We start from the raw sequence: 21,734 nt of genomic DNA, 5'->3' as shown, positions 1-21,734 counted from the left end.
AACAAAGATTCCTTTTCGGCATAAAACTTCTGCTGAATTTATTGAAAGAAATAAAAATCCGTATTTTTTTTTATCGTATATTCATTGGTAATGTATTCACACTTTTAATAGTTTCATATAGTCAATCAACAAAATTTTATAAAAAAATGTATGGATTCTATTCGGAAAATTGATATAGTTTCTAAATTGAAGGAATAAATATAATGTTATTGGAACATCATAGGATATAATATAGCCATATACGCACTCGAGAAACTGTCAGCTATCCAACTACTCTCGACAATGTGAAACTCGCAACCCACGTATACTAGCACATGGCCAACTGAAGAGCTCTGGCATGTTTGACTTGTGCACCCTTTCGTTACGTTATGCGTAAGTAAATACATACGCATCCACACTCAAAATATAGGTAAGAGGAGGTTACAAGGGCCGCAGCTATGTGTCTACCTACCCTCATGCTTGCCTTCAACTGATGAATTTCATTGTTTGGCACCTACTATACGGACCAAGCCTGAAAAGCTTTATATATGTAATAACTTCTCTGAAATTAGCTTATAACTACCATCAGTAGATAAAACCTTCATTTACGACTAAATATTTTAATCAACTAATGCCGCGCAAGACCGAATTTCTTTTCAATGGTTATATTAGCATATATTAAATTTACATTATGACAAAAAAAGGTAATAAACAGAAAAGAAGTTCCAAGGATGTTTAGATCTTTAGATGTTTAGAGTCTTTTAAATTAAAAAAAAAAAATTATTACACCGGTGTGAGTAACAGTAATAAAAAAATTAAAATAAAATAAAAAGGAAAAATTGGAATTCTCTCAAATCACTAAATTACCATACAAATATGTGATAGAGATAAAAAAAATTTAATTTCTTTTACATTTCTCCCATTCTTATCGCGTTATAGACTTTACAAAGGTATTTCAGGTGAGCGCGCGCGCTCGCTGGTACAGCCAGATACAAATACAAACACACTAAATAACAATTATTGATAATTCTGTGAATAAATACGGAGAAATATGCTAAAGTGGATCATAATACTGTAATGTGGACAACAACATATAGAGAATTTGCAATTAGATAAAAATATATTTTCGAAAGTTATAAATCAGAAATGTATGGATTTTACATACTACTTTAAAAATAATATTTCAAATAAAATAAATACATTCTTATGACCAAAAAAAAAATGTCTCTTATAAATAAAATTGAAATCTAATTATAAAAGTTAAAACGGGTATACTTTTGTATAATGTAAAAAATTTTATAGTGTTAGTACACTAAAACGTTATATTAATATTAATTAATTTTAAATATTAATTTTAAAATATAATTGATAATAATCTATTAATTAGGAATATAATTATGAAAGTAAAAATAACTTTTTTCAAGTGAAATTTTCAAGACAAAGAAGCTTTAATTCCCATAGCAATCATATTTAAGCATTAATATTCAGAAGTCCGTATTACGCTATTGAAGAAGGAGTAACGAACGTGAATGACATATGCCGCACAACAATACGTGATGTGCTTGATTATAAGCAACTACGCATTTGCCATGGAATGAACCAGGTTATCATATCGCTAGATTTTATATCGAAACAACATAATGAATCTTCATATTTAATGAAGCGAATCAAACGCGCATGAAGTTCGAGTAATCAAAGTATTACATGCCCAAGCTATCTGCATGAGATAGAAGCACAACAAAAGCTGAGTGCACGAATATTATACGATAACGGATGTGTATATAGAGAAATTTCCAGAGCAATAGCATCTGTTGCCACTGATTACTGGATCGATTTTGTAATTCTCTTTAGATATTAACGAACAGTATAGATGATTATAACGTAGATTTATCCAAAAAAAAAAATTGATGCTTTCGCAGTCCTAAATTTTTACATTCCTAAATTTTGACTATGTTAATGACCACAGTACTAAAAAAACTGCACAAATTCTTAACTTATTACATCAGTAAAATTTGTGGATTGCACTTTTTCGTGAAATATACGAATGTACCTGCCTGAACCTCTATTATAGTATATTTCGTGAAATACATATTTCGTAAAAAAAAAAAACAATATTATAATTGTTTTATTAAATTATTATAAATATATTTCTAATTTATTAAATACATAGAAAAAAAATGTTTTAATATGATGAAAAGTCAATGTGGTAACTAAATTTAAGAAAGTTTAATTGTAAAAAAGATAAATTAAACTTTCAAGATAAATCATATTGAAATATTTTGTATTATTCATAAAATTATAGATTATATAATTGTTTTAAAAAGGTTTTTATATAAAATATATTATTAATGATAATAAATTTATACAGTTTTTAACATCTACAAATACAAAATTAATCGAATTGATTTCTTATTATGCTTTTCAAAAACATTTTTTAGTTTTGAAGTTAATATTATCTCTTTCAATGTTTTAAAGTTTGCCAAATGAAAGTTATGATTAAAAAAAAAAAAAATAAAAAAAAAATATACAGCCATGTATAAAATTACATAGTTAGATTAACTGTACTTTCATTCAAAAGTAGATCATGAAAGTTAAATTCTTTTTAAAGAACCCAAGAGCTAAATGTTTAAAGTCATTAATTAAGTAGATCAACAAAGCAAGACTTGTGCTAACAAATAAGTTCGTTACTCGCAATTTGCAAGCACATAAATCTCTCAGTGAGGTGCAATAACCATGCAACTAAGTAGCTTGAAAATAGCACGGTACAAAATAATGATAAAACATTCATACGGACTTCTTATTTAAACGATTTATAGATTTTGGCGTTTCTTTTTAATCAAAAAGTATAATCATGAAAATCGAGAGTAACAGTCAAATTTTGTTTGTAAGCAAATAAGATAAATGGTTGCTTTCATTATTCTTTGATGTAGTATTTACAGACACGATAGTGTATTATACTTTTATAGATACAATATTTAGATTTTTATTATAGGCATCCAACTATTATTATACATGAATCCTTCATTTCACCTAATAAAAATATATATTTAATTTCTTAATTTATAATAAACGTGAAAGTTTTTTTTCTTACTTAGGCATAACTTTCAAGGTAGTAAAATTATTCATTTTGCGTGCTATCATAACTAATAAATCACAATAAATCACCTTACATAGGAAAATACGCACGCGTCTAAGCGTAACATTATTATAATTATACGAATTTTTTTCAAGTAATTAGTTAATCCATATAACAAAGCAATATCTGGGTACATCTAAGAACCTCATTAGCAATATTCGCGAATATGAAACTGACGAGTGCACGAATCTCGTCTCCGCCAATGAAGGCTTGCCGCTAAGAAATTAAGTACAAAGGCGCCTAGTTATAACAACGTGGCCGCGATCTCATCGACTTCCCGAGAAGAACGAAAACAAAATCAAAACAAAACGCCGCTAAATAGCCGAAATAAGGCAAAGTATACTAAGAGGAAAGAGAAATAACGAAGCGAGACTAGAGAGAACAATCTCATTCAGGAGAATAAGTTAGGCGAAGCCCGAATATGATTTTATTAGCTAGACAGTATTTTGAATATTTAGAAATAGAAGAGAAATCAATTAGTTTTGTACAGGTTAGTGTCAAGACTTTCGGCTTCTTAAATAAAAAAAAAAAAAAACGTCAATGATATAAGTGCATTAAGTTATAAAAAGATTGAACGGAGAGTCGAATAGATAAATTTAGGTAATATGGATATTGACCTATAAAAAGCAAAGTAACAGTCACACATACGACAAAAGACGGGGCTTATTGCGACCCAAGTTTATTTATATTATCCCTGGTATAAAAGGAAAGTTGTAAGACACTACAGTAAAATATCTATTTAAACAATTTAAAGTGTTTTGCATTCCATTATTTTATTATTATATATACGACAAGTCACAAAAATGTTAATAAAACTTATTTTCTGTATACAAAATAAGAGTTTTGAAATACTATAAAAGTTGAAAAAGGTTTTCACAAAAGCCTGAAATAATGGAACTTTTAAAATTTATCATAATATTAATAGAAAATATTTTAGTCCTTTTATATAAGAATAGTGAAATATTATTTCATTAATACTGTTTCAGCATAAATTTTACATTTTGTTTTGTATGTCTATTGTAGATGGCCTAAATGCAAGTCAAAATGTCCCACCTGTATTAGTAAGTGAATTTTTTAGATTGCAAAGTTTATAATTATCTGGTAGTGTAATAAATATATTTATGAATATTTTTGTAAATGAAAAAAAAGTAAGTTAAGAAATTAAAAGTAGTTGACGGTCCATCAATAACAATCCAATTATTGCCTAATTTTCATACCAGATTTAATTAATTCACCAGAAGGAATGAACATATTAGCTGCTTCATGAGATCGCCTGATTTTCAATAGGATAATTAACAAGTTATGATTAAAGAAACTCACTTGAGTGAATCTCTCTAAATTTGAAACAAATTAATTTTTTCTCATTCTGCATACATTGTAAATTTTTCTGAATAAATTACGTTGTACGTAAAAATAAAACCTAAATTTTATGCAATAAAAATATGAATTAAATAGGAAGATTCTTAACATTGATATACTATTAGAAATAATTACTTTGTTTCTAAACGTCTTTTATAATCAATGGATAATAAATTTATTGCCCCTATACAGTAGCTTATTACTTGAAAAAAGCTATAAAATATTAATTGCCATATTGACAAATTTAATACTGTATTTTACTGCGGTATTTTAAAACTATTGTAATTTCAAATATATTTTAATTATTTATGAGTGTATAACACAAATTCATTAAACAAAATTCTAATTATATTTAAAAGACACTTGTCATTGCTATTTCATTCTCAAAATAGTAATTGAAGAATTTAAAAACACAAAATTTTCATAAATTATTCATTATGGCATAAAAATGATCATGCTTAATATAATAGCTTATATAATAGTTATAAATACATTTACCAAAAATATATTTAACAAAAATATGCATAATATCAAATCTGTTATAATTGCAAATTATTAAACGAATACTTACAAATTTTGCAGTTTGTGCTGAAAGCATATCAGTGTATTGAATAAGAGCCTGGAATGAGTCTGAAAAGGAAAAAGAAAAAATTAATTAAATCACCAGAATTATTTTAAAATATCTTAATTTCAATGTTTTAAAGTCACATTAAAAATTGTCTTTATATATAATTATTATAAATAATTATAAATTTATATATAATATGACTTGAAAAAGTAATCAAAATCCAATGCGAATTATTTAATTAGATATAAATAGATAGAATATATAATTATAATATTTTTAATTTTCAATGATAATTATTTATTTATGTCTCAATAATTTATAATTGTACACAAATGTATATAAACTGTAATGAAATTAAAATATCAAACCTCAATGAAATTCAGAAATGGTGAATAATAAAATATAATAGAAAAATAATGTATCAAAGTTAGATGTCATCGCTTATTCTATATAATTTATTTTTCTAATACTTTGATATGGTATATGAACATTTTTAATAGAGACTAGTTAAAATACATGCTAGTTATACTTATGCGATCACAATTGATTCTTTGAAGGAGGGCAAAGCAATGACAATGGCAAATATATTATTAAAACTTTAATTTAAAATTTTCAAATTTAAATCTGTAAAATCTGTGTCCTATAACTGTTAGAAAACAGATAAGGAACAAAATTTTCAAAATTTATTGGATACAAAACTAATGTAATTGAAAATTTTCGGTTAAAGAGATAAGTCATGTTTACATAATAAAACATTTATAAAATGTCTAATATTTATCTTTTACCAACAGTAATGAAGTACATATATAATACATGTTCTTATAAGATCATTTCTAAGGAACAACATTCAATAAAAATATGCTTCAACGAAGCTTTGATACCACATACCACGGAAAAGTTAACAAGAGGAGGAGCTTTGGACTCGACAAATAATTTCATAGTTATTTTTTTCCACCGGGCCGAGTCGAAACTTGCTGTCACATTGAAAAAGAAGAAATACACGCGACGAAAGTAACCACGAGTCTAGCTTAATTAGAAGCGAAAATCCAAACGGACATGGTAATTAAATAAACGAGCGCCAACCAGCCACCCCCTTGTTTATCCTCATGTGCTTAAACACACACGCACGTATGCATATACGTATATACCTAAAGGCAGACAAATATACGAAGCACAGAACTTAAGGTGAAAAAGGAATGTATACATCTGCGTTTGATGTATAACATTCGACTAAAGTAGCGAGTAGTTCCCCACCCCTCACCGAACCATTTAGGATGTTTTGCGCGACTTTGTGTAATTAAATTAATTAATCACGTTGGCTTTATGATGTACGCATTCTGCCGAAAGTTTCGTGATGATTTGCGACAAAAAAGAGTAGTGACGGACATAAAATTTAATGACTTCATAAAGAATGCCACACAACACATTTGAACCCTGAAAAGTTGATGCCAATTCATTCACGAATAAGAATATTTTTTTTATCGTATTTATCAAATATATGTGAACTATTTTTTACATGATGTCCTTATAGAACGCAAACTGGCAATTCAAAATAAAATGTATGATAAAGCATTATACACATTTCTTATGCAGATTTCTTTTTAACTTTCTTAGTCTACTTTTATAAAAAGTTTAAATCATAAAAATTTGGATATCAATATTTCGATTTACTACGAATGGTTAGTATCTAGACGTAGTACAATATATTTTATTATTTCATACATTTTTTCCCAGATATTTTGATTTCTCTTCTGAAGAAACAATATAATATACATATTTTAAATACTGTGGGATAAATGAAGAGATAGCTTATTTAAAAATATCAATATCAATTCTTTAAAACTAGCATTGTACATGAATATTTAAGTACCAGCAAAAATTTGATTTTACAATAATATTTATACAAAATTTATCTTATAACGACATTTTGTAGTATAATTCTAAAGTATTCTTAAAATAATTGAAATCGATAACGGTTAAAGAACATATTAAACTAATATTAGTTATCGTATAAATAATCCTCACGTTACTAATTTTATTGTTAATCATTTGAAAATGTGCTATTAAGTAAGTAATATTCTGTTATGGATATATTCACATATACTATGCGATACAATATTTGTTAAATAAATCTCGACATTTTCTGATTATGATTTTTCTTATTTATGCCCTTTAAAAATTTATCGTATTATCTTTTTTTTTAAGATGCATGTACGAATTCTAACATCTATATAGAGGTATCTCTACTTCATAAACATAATAATAATAATAATACAATAACAATATATAACCATATAAGAATATAATAATCAAACGTATTAATTAGTAAATAATTAAAAATAATCGTATACGTTTTATACAAGCATTGTGCAATCTATCTAGATATATTTAGACAATCAATATTCTCGATAAAAAATGAAATTAAAATTAATTAAAAGACGTTTAATGGAACCATAATTTTAATTAGCAATAAAATGACTTAAGTTTTGACCGAAAAAAAGTTTTTTAATTTTCATGATAAAATGCTCTATTTTGGCAAAATTTTCTTCTGTAAAATATTCACATTGTTATATTATTACAACAATTCATTCCATAACTATATTCTAGTAGAAACAAATTTTATTATAAACTTGTATTACATTGAAAATAGTGTTTCAATAATATTAAAACATTAAATATGAAAATTGCAAATAACATGTTCAATTTTATATTCAACTGTAATTATTACTGTTAACTTTTGAAATCTATATTTTCGTAAAATTATTTTAGTATTTTAATAAAGCTAAGTGATATTTTTTATAAAATAAATATTTAAACAATTAATTGATAATACTTTCATTTATTTCATGGCATTAAGTAAAAATCTATCTATATACATTTATTTGAAAAATATTTTAAATGTTGAAATAGGCAAGTATTTCGGTATATTGTTTTAAAATAATATTTTTAAAACTACTTGACTATTATTAAAAATAAATTTAACAGTCGTTTCTATTGTTTATAGAACATAATTAACGCTACTATTTACAAAATATTCTTTATTATTATTAAAATATTGGAACAAATCAAATTAAATATTGTTACTTACTGTTCTTTGTAAAGGTGACTATTTTCAAAACTTTTCCATATCGTGTGAAAATCTGTAAAAAAATAAAAGAAAAAAGAAACATTAAATTATTGATAATCTAAGGAATAAATTGTTGTTACATATTTCTTACATTATTCTTAATTTAAAATACTAACTTAAATTTTATATAAAAATTTGTAATTATATTTACATTTCATAAACAAAAATTCAAATAATTCACAACTATAAATTATTTGCTATGGAATTTGTTCTAGTATTAATATAAATATTCTTATAAATTATATATATAAATTAATGAATAGTTACAATTCTACGATTTATTATAACCTCGAAGTTAATCATTTATGATAATGAACTCTTAGATTCAATCAGTTTCAATATGAAGTTTACTCAAAATAATATTAATTTCTTTAAAATTTTAAACACCAATAAATCTAAAACGATACAATTTTAGAAAATCAAAACATTAATTAAGAATTCTAATTGTTTAAATAAAATATATTACTGGGCGCCGGGAATGATTTTATACGGTAATTAGTTTAACCATTTAATTAGATTAATTCAGAAAATATGTGCTAGCCAGCAGGATTTCTGACTCGAGGCAAATTGCTATGAGCATTATTTGCTCGCTTATACATAGGGGTTTGCTTTTCCACAGCCAAGAGCACTCGGTTACGTTGATAATCGAGCGGCGAATCTCTGTAATCCGAGCTAATAGAAGCCTGAATATTCATCGATAATATTTAAAATAGTTCTAAATAATTCTATCGATGGCTCAAAATTTTTGTTAATGATTTTAACTATAAATAATACGTTTTATATAAATGTCAGAACAATATTCGGGATAATTTTAAGTAATTTAAGCAAGCCTCTCATTATTATAATGGAATTCTAAGTATAAGTATTTGGTACGGTAAATAATGTAAATTAAATCGATGTACTAATGGTATGGAACAAAATACATTTTAAAACATTTATCATTGTTAGTATTAAAAAGCAATACCAAGATACAATTAAATTAAAAACTTGGTTAAAATTATTTTGAATATCTCTTATGGCTAAATGGTACACGAATTATGTTTAGAAAAAAAATATGTATTTAGGCGATTGATTTCAGTGCTATGGTGAAAATATAGTGTAAAATTTACGTGTAAAAACATTAATTTCCCGGATTACCTATAAACGAAATGTTGCAATTTTAAAAAGTATAACCATATTAAATCATTACATTACTTTGTATTTGGTATGTAAAAAAAATTATATAAAATGAATGGCATGTATGAAATTATGAAAATGTACAATATAACAAGAAATATTCTACGCTTAATACAGGAAAGTTACGAAAATGTAACTAATCTTACATTTGCAAGATCGTACACATAAAGAATCGAAGTTTTTTTTTTGCTTTTAACAGTCATTCGCATAATTTAGTAATTCGTTTAAATGTTTAATGAAACACCATTTGATAGCAATATAATATAATATTGTCTGAACATAACTTTTATTATTAATTTTTAGAGAGGAAAATATTATTCTAGATACCAAATATAAACCATTTTTGGGGTGAATAACTATATATTGTAGTAAAATCAGATAAATATCTTATAAGAGTTACTATAAAAAATATATGTACATTTTGAATAAAGTCGAGAGTTAAAAATTCTATAGAATTGCACTCTTCATGCATTTGCCCGTGTATATTTTACCATTTTCACTTATACTTTTTTTCCTTTCACTTTTATTTCTCCTTTTCGTTATTTACATTTTTCCTACTCTTTCTTATAGTGCCACCGCCACTACAGACATTCAACTCCTTGTATATCCATACTTTCTTCTCCAGTTTCTCTTAAAACGCACAAGGCCATTCCTACTCGTGTGCATTGGTACACTTTTACAAGAAACCCCACGGGAAATCAAGTAGCTGTTCACACGTACAAGCCTCACCAATACTCGCGTCAGAACTCCAGTGCACGTGAAAAGGAAAGAAGAAGCCGAACGCCGCTCGTGAGAACTATTACTAATATTTTATTTGCTCGGCGACCTTTATTTTGTCGCCGTTTTCAGTTGGCTAGCTACTGCGGCTAGTGGAAAGCGAAAAGTCAACCTCTACCAATGATTACCACCGAACGGAGTAGCTTCCTCTGCACAGCCGATAGGATTTCGCGTGGCGCAAGCAGAGCTTTTCCAAGACTTTTTTATTTTCTTTATTCTTTCTACTCCTACAGCTTTCCAGCTCTTCTGTCATTCTTTTATATTCCGTATTATGAAGTATAATATCGAAATACTTATGCTAGTCTTGTTGTTGTTCAACTCAATGATAATGTTGACTCAATGATGTTTATTTTTCTTATACGCTCGTCGTTAGCCTTGATCATTTACATCAAGTAAATATTGACGGATGTACTTTCTGATTATTAATGCAGCGAACATGTTTATTATTTTATTTACATTTATTTAAGTGAGTGTGCATTGACATTAAATAAACATTAAATTAAGATTACCTTAATTTGTTAACAAACTTGATAAACAAGTGTAATAAAAGTAAAATAAATAGAATTTTTCTAACATGGCTACATTACATAAAAAGTCGAGAATGAGCAAATTTATAATTATGTTGAATTTTAAACTTTTAATATATATATATAGATAACTTTAAAAAAAAAAATTTTTTTTTTATACTTTAAATATTTTTCATGTCTGAATATAACAACACACAAGAGATTACTTGTTTATGTTTAATGGTAAATAGAATAAAGCTCCGATTACATGTAACCGTGCATTTATACGTGCGACACTAAACGTGACCGACGCTAATTCTTAACCAAACTTTCAGCAGCATCAGTCACTGAACATACGAGGCAAATATAATATTCCCCGACAATGTAAATTAATTTATATTATAATTTCAGGAAGAATATGAGAGAGAGAGAGAGAGAGAGAGAGAGAGAGAGAGAGAGAGAGAGAGTGGGAATGGGAGAGGGAGAGATATCCTCAAATATCTTTAGTTTCCAGCTCTCAACACTTATACATTCACTTTTTCCGTTTACCCGTCATCAGCATTTTCAGTAACTTGAAAATTGATCTGCGTGTCGTTGCATTGAGCGTAGAAACTTGTAGAAACTTTACGATTATCTAATTTGTACATTGAGAATCATTAATAATTACAAAACTATGTCGTTGTAATATCTGTGTGTGTAATATATAGCTGTCATATTTAATAATATTTATTTAATGTATATTTTTTTCTACTTAATATTTTAATTTCTTATTCTATTATTGTAAAAATATATAGAGGATTATATATTATTCATCGGGTGTTTCAATTATCAACGCAACGCATATATAATAGTCACTATATATTGTACTTCATTAATTAAACTATCTTATCTGTTTTATTCTTTTTTCTTTTTATACTAAATAAATACTTCAACAGCTTATAAATAAAATTAATATCTAAGTACATTGATGTAAATTAATTTACAAATCTATGGCATGACACAGGTGATCCAGGGATTATGCGAACTACTCCAGTAACCACAAGCACAACTAGACATGTCAATATTAAAGGTTTCTAAATCAACTCTAAGTATCAATGGATACATTGATGCCTGCCTTTCTAATACATTCGTAATAAAAGCTCCGTGTATATAACAATGTAAGCTCGTGATCTTGGTTAGGTACTTAAAAACAAAACTACATCGTAACGATAGACTCATAAAAGTCAAGATATAACCTAGGCAAATATTCTTTATTAATTTGTCTAATTGACGCGTTCACTTATCTCCCTCCCTTTATCCAACAGTTTCGTGCCTAAGTTACGCTAAGTGCCTGATGTAAACTTCAATTGCAAGGCTATTTTACAAATATTTCAATTCTTGAAATTAATTCTTATTAGACTTTAACACAGATATATATATATATATATATATATATCTGTGTTAAAGTCTAATAAGAATTAATTTCAAGAATTGAAATATTTGTAAAATAGCCTTGCAATTGAGAGAGAGAGAGAGAGAGAGAGAGAGAGAGAATTGATATCTTGTGCTTGATGATGTTTTTGTAAGAAGTTGATATACTTAAATACTACTTCAGTGTTACACAAGTTAGCATTCAACACAATTTGTTATCAACATCTTTAATATTTTGATACTGCTAACATGTATGTACCTAAATTCCTATATATAGGTAGTTAGACTATGTAATAAAAATGGACGCGAGTGAATGTGCTAGGAAAATAAGTATATGCATAAAGGTTTAATAGCTACACTTTGTTACTTAAGCTGCAAATGAACATGCATTATTTATTACATGAAAATGCCATAGTATATTGAAATAAGATAGATAATATTGTTCATATTGATTATTACAAGTTGTACATTTATTTCATTTATACGCTCACATTATTTCATATTAAATTGTTGTGCACAATTTTGGCTCATGCAGTTGCAGCCCCCATCTACTTTAGGCTAATATCTTTATACATTGACATTTATTTCATAATAATAGCATGTAATTAAAAATTTGGAAATGCAAATGAATATAAATGAACAATTTTTTAATGTATTAGGAAAGAAATTTGCTCTATTAATGGAATTTCTACGACTCGAAAATAAAAAAATCATATGTTAATTAAAAAACGTATTTTTTATAGAAGCAGTATTATCGATATGGCTTATCCAATATAAATGTACAGCAAATATTAAACTAATTATTAATTTTGAACTTTTTATTATTGCATTCGATTATTATTATTATTATTATTGAATTATGAAGTTCTAAAGTTCAATTTTGAGTTTTAAATGTAATTTGCAACTTTTCATTATCGTCATTAAATATAAGATTTAAATAATAAATAAATATTGTATATTTAGATTTGGATAACGGAAGCACTTTTTTTTATGAAAAACAATATTAATGATATACTAGAAATATACCAATCTTGAATTTTTAATTAGGCATATACTATGAAATATGAAGCTTTCAGGATTAAGGAAAAAAAATAGAATTTAAAAACTTTCTAACCTATTATAAATAAATAATCTAAAACTGTATTTCACAAAATTTGTAAAAGCAAGAGCTTCATAAATTGCTTTTGCATTCAATATTAAAACAAAAGCCAAACACCATAAATTTCTCAATCTCAATATTAACTCATAGTCAAATTACAGTTGCAATCGGCAATCTGATGAAATTTCACGCGACAAAATTAAGTACTTCATATACTGGAACATGGTTAAAAAAAAAAGAAAAGAAGAAAAAAAAAGGAAACAAGGCATATCATTGAGGGTAGAACTAGCAGCACATACAAGAATGAACGAAAATTATTGTAATTATTGTAAAATTGTATTTTAAAGGCCACGGAATATCATGATTTCACTTTATGCACATCCTTTTCCTTACAAAGGTTCGTCATATTATTTATACATGTATATTTCTTGCTGATTTCTTCTCATCCTAGGGCATCTACTCCATTTGTCAGTTTCGATTCAGCGCCTCCAGGCTTCTTTTTTCTTCCGTTATTCTTCGTGGCATAACCACAATTTATATCCCCGGTAGCTATCCCTTAAAAACCTTCTCGGGCTTCGTCGTATTTAACTTTGAGCTATGGTCCTTTTCTATAAAAGAAAAGTTCCTCTTTGCTCGGCGTCTGCTTTGTTTTGCAGCATCGTGTTATCGGCCACGAAACAGAAGCGCATCTTCCTTACTGATTTTACCGTCTAGAAGTTCGTAATAATGTTATGAGGAAGTTTTCTGGTTAATGAACGGATCGCTGATATATAGTTTGCGAGTTTTATTTTTATAGTACAAAGCAAGATCTTTTCATAAAAATCACAGATGATAAAGCAATAGACTAATTAAAATTTTACTTTTTATTCCTCTTCACTTCCACTCATTTTCTTTTTTAAGTACAAAATAAACGGGAATAGTAGAATTCATTTTTTATTTTTAAACTATGAACACATCGTCGTGTTATATACGAATATAGACATTCGTGAATTCTTTGAAAATGCAGAATAAATAATATCTCGTTTGTTATTTATTTTTAGTTTGATTTATAATTTTTATTTTTACCGATGAATACACCGTAATTTTAAAATTCTACAATCATTTGTTGTTTACATAAATATCTATAAAAAATTTGATTGTAAATTATTATGTATAAAAATTAATACATAAATAATTTCTGTAATAATCAAATTGAACTTAATTGTAAGCAATTTAGCTAAATTAATAAAGCAATACAACTTAATTCGGCAAATGTTGTGGAAAATTGAATTTATATTTAAAAACAAACGCGCACATAGATTACTTATCACAATTAAATGTAAAGTATGTTTTATTCATTGAATTTGTCTGTATACTCGTCAAATGTTAATTTATATTTTTATCGGTTGTTATTGATTAAGAATATTTTATTACCATAAGAATATAATTGAAAAAATTCATCATAAAAAATGTGCCTTATTTATTATAATTATTTTAATTCACTTTTAAAAAAATTAACATTAGTATTTTGAAATACAGCAAAGTATAGAAAAAGGACTTAAATTCTGTATATTTACATTTCTAACAGATATTTTTTACTTTAAAATATAAACATGAATTTTCTTTTAAAAATATAAGCATACATTTGTATAATAAATTAGCATAATAGGAGGGAAAAAAACAATAAAAAAAATTGTAAAGACGCTTTTAAAAATATTTCCCCCAAAACCTCATGCGAGTCTTTTTTCGACGCCCATAATCTGTAAATGCATTTCTCAAAAAGGGTCTGTCGATGTTCTGAATTTTTCTTGCGGACTCTTGTCGAACTTGGCAAGCCACGTTTTGCACATCAACGAGGGAGCACTTTTCATATTTACGTTCATCTTAATTCTACTTGTCCTAAGCGCGTAAATAGAAAGAGGAAACGGAGAAAGAAGAATGTGACATCAGACCGAGCTTGTGATGCTAATCTTCTTAGCTGATTACCCGAATAGCCTAGTTAATGCTTCCCCTGCCCAATACACGTTTACACAACCTTTTAAGTCTACTTATGTGAGTTCCAATAGAACGTCATTCATGAGTCCAAAAACGAATCAACTGTGCCAACGTTAAAGAGAAACAAATACCAATAAAGTGTTTCTAAGTGTAAACTATTAATTACTTCAATGTATTCTTTATTTTTCTCAACTTATTACATAGCAAAATAGTTGATTTTTCGGTTTATTTGTATTTATTTTTAATTGTGACAATTAAATGCTATGTTTTATTTTCTGAAAAATTAGACATTATATTTTTTATTAAATCATAAGACTTACGCAATATATAAGAAGCATACATTGTTCATTTCTTATTCATACTATTGAATTTAACACAAAAAATATTTTGGAAAGTTGGTCAAATCATAATTTCACAACTCATTATGCCAAGGCTATAATCCAATCCAATTCTCTTTTACTAAACTCTTTAGTAAATCTTCCAATCTACATATTCGTAAAAGATAAGCAACTAAATACAACGTAAAACTATGCCTATTAAGCAATTTAAGTATACTCATGCAGGACTATATGCTTATGAATTCAGATAAAGACAAACGTTTCAGGATAATCGTAGGATATGAAACTTGATTGTATTCTTGCTAGTAGTACTATCGAGTAGTAGTCCGATCAGACTGCGCGTCTACAGTTTGTTCGAACCAGAAAAGACGAATGGACTTTAGTTAAAAATATATGACTCGCGCAAGATATAGCACTTACACCTACGTTATCTACTCCCTTAAGTTTCCATAAGCTCTGTATTTATTTTTTCGGCTCTTTCCTTACACATATTTATAATTTCTGCTTGATAACTAAAAGTGAATTGTTAGTGATACGGTTTTCAGCTTCAACTCATTTAGTAAGCAACTTACGCATTCACCTATTTATCTCATTATTTATTGATTTTTTATTTTCTTGTTCATCTCTTTTACATTCGTTGAACTTAAAAACTTAATGGTTCATTTAAACGCACTGCAATAGATGATGAAATATCGACAATATTTTTTCTTTGAAATGTTTTAATTATATTTCATATTTATTTAAATATTAGAAGATAAATTCTATCATTTAAATCATTATGGATAATTATTATAAGATAGCATGAAATTTTAATCGTCGTTGAACTTAACTGAAATATTTTAAAGCACTACATCTATGTACTATTGAAACTATAAAATTTTGCCATAAACAAATGAAGCTCAATTAGAAGTTTTTATTAATTTAATTAGACAATTAATTGAATATTATTTACCTGATAAAGTATATCAAGTGATATCGGATAGATCATGTGTTCCACGATAACTCGTAGAACCGTGTTAGGTCCACCCTGGGTGTCACTTCCTTGAACTGGACCTTGGTTTGATGCTTGCACATTTGCATTCTAAAAAAATCAAATAATGAACTAGTAAGCTTAAACATAATTTATACATTAAAAAAAAATTAATATTTCAATTGAATAATTTTATCATTTTTATTATTTTTTGTGGAAAGTTTAAAGTAAACCATTGATTAGTAGTAGTAAGGTACATATAACGACTAATCTGGAATTTAACAAATAATCTGATATATCATATATTACTTATAATTTTATAATACGTATATATTATATAATATCATAATAAAAATATTCTTTTTAATTTGACAGCACTACCGATTGAAAGCTCATGCGACAGTTAAGGTAACAAAAAAAGCCGAAATCTAGGTTAAAAAAACGTTAAAATTCTGAACTATACATTGACAATGACTTTATTTGATTGCCCTAAAGCACGAATCCCATTAAAATCAGCCGTTGAAAAAAACATTATTCCAATTGCACTTACTAATGTATTTACTAATTAGATTGTAAAAAGCATTCTTAAATTAAATGGATTTAGAAAAACTAAAATATATCAAATTTATCAATAATTGTTTTCATTTAAATACATCTATATACACATACATTATAAAATTGATAATTACCGAAATTTCTAGGATTATCGGGGCTCTACCAAAGGTTCTAAGGTAACATATGAATATGTATCGTATAATAAATATCAAATCATGTAATTATATAATTTTTATTAGAATTACATCATATAAATTATACGGTAAAAATGATGTGTGTAATATAATGAATCTATAACTAAAGATAGATAATCTAACTCCGATAGTTGAGGCTCACCTCCAACGATATATTGCTATATTAAATCTCTTGTCTCAGTCTATATACTCTATTATTATATAATTGTAATAAAATTACACAGTTACAAACTCTAAAATAGCGACCATTGTAATATTTATTTGCCATTCAAGAGTAATTGGAAACTGAATGATTCTTCATTAAAAATAATACAATTAAAAACTCGTAGGCATTAATGACATCCATTCATTCGGCCACATTTCGACATATTCTGTATTCTCAAACCGCGGAAAGTACGTCGGCTAATTTTACGCTCGCTGCAAGCGCTTTTACCTCCACTATTACTTTACCGTTATTCCACCTACGCTACACCTTCCACCTTCATCTTAAGACGAAGACGAAGCAAACTTGCGCTGTAACCGAGTGGTAATAACGAGAACTACGGTTTTCACGTGTACCGAGTATATGCCATTTTGGTACAACTCTCTGCAAGCATAATTTTACAAATTTGAAGAAGACGTCTATCGTTGCAAAGTCTAATCGCTTTTACACCAACTTTTTTTCAATGTTTACAGTCAATATGCTCAGCCATTTAAATATTTTCGTCTTGGCATCCCTCTTTATTGTCGAATGCAGCCCCATTTCGCTACTTTCCTTGCCTGTTACCCAGTTTTTACGCCAGACTTGACGATCCATCATGTTTATGAACGTGACTTCTTTTTGTTATTATTCTTCATTTTGTTAATGATTTGCACGAATTAAATGAGGTCTCACGAAACATTGATTAAAGGAAAAAGGGGTTTTTTTTAATTTCAAGACGTCATTCATAGTTTTACCCAGAGATACTGTTTATTAATTCGTTTATTTACGTTTATAATTATTTGCTTGATTTAATAATATACGTTCTTAAAAAGTTGTTTGAGAATACTGTTGTTTCATTGATTTTATAAAAAACAAAATATTTTTTATTTAAAAAATAAATAATAATAAAAACTTCATTATTATTAAAATATTAATTTATCTTTAATTACATTAAGGAGCCAATTAACCGCTTATAATAAATATGTATAAAAAAGTAACAAAGAATATTGAAGTATTGTTATCCATCTTCTTTTCAAATATTTGAAATATCTTCTGGAAGTACCTTAATTTTGAATTCGGCGAAATCCGCTTGAATGAAATTTTACGTCCTGCTTATTTTCTTAATCTATTTGTATGACATTCGCATCTCTAGAATGACAGCTGAATCGACGTTATTCTCCAAGCAAATAAAAATAAAACATCGTAGGGAAAAAGCCAGATGCTTTGTAACATCTTGACATATGATTAACAATAACAGTAGATTTTTTTAAATAGAATGACATGGTTAAAAAAAGTAAATCATAAATTGTCATGTGAGTTGATATGAAGTATAATAATAAATTATATTATCTTATTAAAAATTATAGTTAATATAAACAAATAAATGAAAACAATATATAATTATTAATATAATTATAGAAAAAGACAGCATTACAAAGAATAAAATGTTCGTCGGTGTAGTGTAACATTACTTCAAATATTTAAAAATATTTTGCTCCAGTTACGCACTTTAATCATTTTAATTTTGCACGTTCATTACAAACTTTATATAAGTATTCTATTGTTGAATACCGATTTAATTAATACTCATGCTGGAATAGAAAATTTATATTAGAAAAATTAGACTCTTTTCCGATAGATAATGATATGATAAGAATAATATCGATAGATAATGATATTATTAAATTTTCAATAATTAAACACGATTCCAATATTATTTTTAAATTATTATTGAATTTTTATGAAATAAATGTTTTGAATTACACTATTATATAGCAATAACATTTAATTTGTTTTATATAATGAAGCCGATAACTTTAGTAACTCAATGGACAATCCATCTAATCAAATATACTTCTAAGAAATAAAATCAGTAGGTAAAATAAAAGTAAAAGTTGCATGAAAAGTTTAAGTCACAGACAAGATATCAAAAGATTGAGTGTATATCTCATGAGTTCGTTCGACTAATATTAACAGCATCGACACAATTATGTAGAGGTAAACTCCATTGCTTCGAAAATTCTTCATACGAGCCTCGATAGTATATAAAAAAAAGAGAAAAACAACATATAGGCAAAAATGCAAACGTTGAAGTTAAAAGAATATGCATCTGTCATGACCTGTAATGACAAGTCTCAAGCAAAGTGAATAAAGAAAATGGCTGAGAGGTACAAAGAAAACATGAAAAAAAAGTAATTCTCGTGAAATCGAATCTGCTCCTCCTTTTCTCCATTATCAAACTGCATAAATGTTTTCATTATGTTATATCGTGAAAAATGTTTTACCATATATATACACTTGTAATTAGATAACAAAAATAAAAATAATCGAAGTAATCGTAAATAAACATTTCCTGTAAATGGAAATTCAAAGAGAACCCAACAAACATGTCAACCATATGAATGAAATGATATAAAAATAATAATTATATTATAATTATTGGAAAAACGAAAAAAATTCTTTAAATGAAATAAACATCAATAAGAAGCAAAGAGCATACAAATAAAAGTCTTCAAGATAATGCAATTTTGTAGTTATTTTAATACATAAAAATGTATTACAATGGATTAATAAGATAAATAAAGATAGAAAGTATTGAAAATAATTAAAGTATTACACTTTAAAATGCAAGGTTTTGCAAAACAATATATTCCTATATTCGTTGAATTCTTATTTGTCATTTTCATTTTTTCTCCTCTCACATTTCGCAGTCTTGTTCTATCGAAGGTATATTTATTAGGCAATATGAATTTCTTAAATTCATGCATATTTATGAAATGTTTTCTATAAACATATTTTAACATTTATGTTAATTTTTACATTATATTAAATTGTAAGTCAAACAAAAAATCATAGTTTTATTATACAAACCTAAAATATGTTAATAATTCAATGTTCTAAATTTTATCTACTCTAAATCATATACAATATTTATATTTCTTTCAATTTATACGATTAAGATAAAATTATAATACAAAAAAATATTTAATATATAATTTCTTATAATGAATAAATATAAATAAAGCAAAATTTCATAAATTTATCATTAAGAAAATTACTTAAAAAATAATCACATGAATCTAAAATAAATCTCTAAAAAACTTATAATAATATTTATTTAAGACAATAATTTTTTATTTTAGTAAAACTTGTATTTTATAATCAGGTTATGAAATTATAATATTCAATAAAAATTAGGTCTTAGTTATTACTTAATATAACAATGATGATGATGCTATAAAAGAAAAAAAAAAATCTTTACCGTAGTTAAACTATCGACAGATAATAAAATTAAATTTATATAATATGAATAGAACAGATGAAAAATATTTACAAGAAGTATAAATTCATCTGCTTGTTAATTCTGTTAAAAAATTGTTAAGTATAAATTTAATCAGAAAGATGTCAGAATTTTCAAATAAATAAAAAATATAGGCATTTTGAAAGAGATTTTATAAATTAATACTGTCATTCAATAGAATCAAATACACATTAATCTTCATTTTGAATATATGAAAAATGTGCTTTGAAAATAAAAATCATATTTTATATATATATATATATATATATATATATATAAGAATATATTAATAATTTTAATATAAATGTAAGGAATTGTAATGCATGTTACCTTTCATGATTATAGTGAATAATTAATATTAAAACTTAAATATTTGTAAAATATTCAAAAGTCTGTATGAACTTCTTTAAAGGCTTATCCCTAAATTCATAATGTGTTAAATGGCTGTGACGTGTTCCGTCAATATAGTTTATTGCTCCACTTAATGTTTACAGTATTCCCTGTCATACAGAGATGAGTATAAATAGGAAAAACAAGTATCAACTATAACAATATTGAAATTAAATTAGTCCGTATGTCTTTCTTGCGTAATTGAACGACATACGCCAGTTACCGCATATTACAAACGACAAGCTATTTCTCATTATTATAATTTGTAAGAATAATAATTAACCAATCTACTTAATGCTTACATTTAATAATTACATAGTAACAGTTAAATTTCATCAAGTCATTCGCATTCATTAGATTATAATCGTTAAAAATCATGTATTTACGTAATTAATATCGCTGTCTAAATTACATTATTAATTTCCAAAATTCATCATCTTTCAATTTTCTATTTGCTTAACATATGAAATCTATTTAAAATTATTTGACAATAACTCGTGAACAATAGCTTGTGAAAAATAATTGATCGAGACTTTGTATGATGGGATAAAAGATATTGTAGGCCATACGATCCGTTAAAAAGAAAGAGAACAATGAAATACAAATAATTTTAGTTTAAATAATCATTATACCAAATTTTTTACAACAAGGTAGAACTTTCGTTTCAAAACTCAAATCGGTCATAAAATTCGAG

General features: G+C 26.3%; 1 protein-coding gene across 4 annotated transcripts in view; it reads right to left on the bottom strand.

The window, feature by feature from the left end:
- The window catches only part of heph (polypyrimidine tract-binding protein 1 heph), a 272,954-nt gene that overhangs the window by 10,789 nt on the left and 240,431 nt on the right, over positions 1–21,734 (bottom strand). For all 4 annotated transcript variants that reach the window (XM_011497567.1, XM_011497568.1, XM_011497570.1 and 1 more), the window contains 3 exons: positions 16,402–16,530; positions 8,131–8,182; positions 5,046–5,104 (listed from right to left, as the gene is read on the bottom strand). In XM_011497567.1, the coding sequence (XP_011495869.1) occupies positions 5,046–5,104; positions 8,131–8,182; positions 16,402–16,530 (240 nt within the window). The remainder of the gene's footprint in view (positions 1–5,045; positions 5,105–8,130; positions 8,183–16,401; positions 16,531–21,734) is intronic.

The sequence above is a fragment of the Ceratosolen solmsi genome, unplaced genomic scaffold (assembly GCF_000503995.2).
Source record: "Ceratosolen solmsi marchali unplaced genomic scaffold, CerSol_1.0 scaffold47, whole genome shotgun sequence".
Classification (NCBI taxonomy): Eukaryota; Metazoa; Arthropoda; class Insecta; order Hymenoptera; family Agaonidae; genus Ceratosolen; species Ceratosolen solmsi.
The sequence above is the reverse complement of the archived record's forward strand: the minus strand, read 5'-3'. Positions and strand labels throughout refer to the sequence as shown.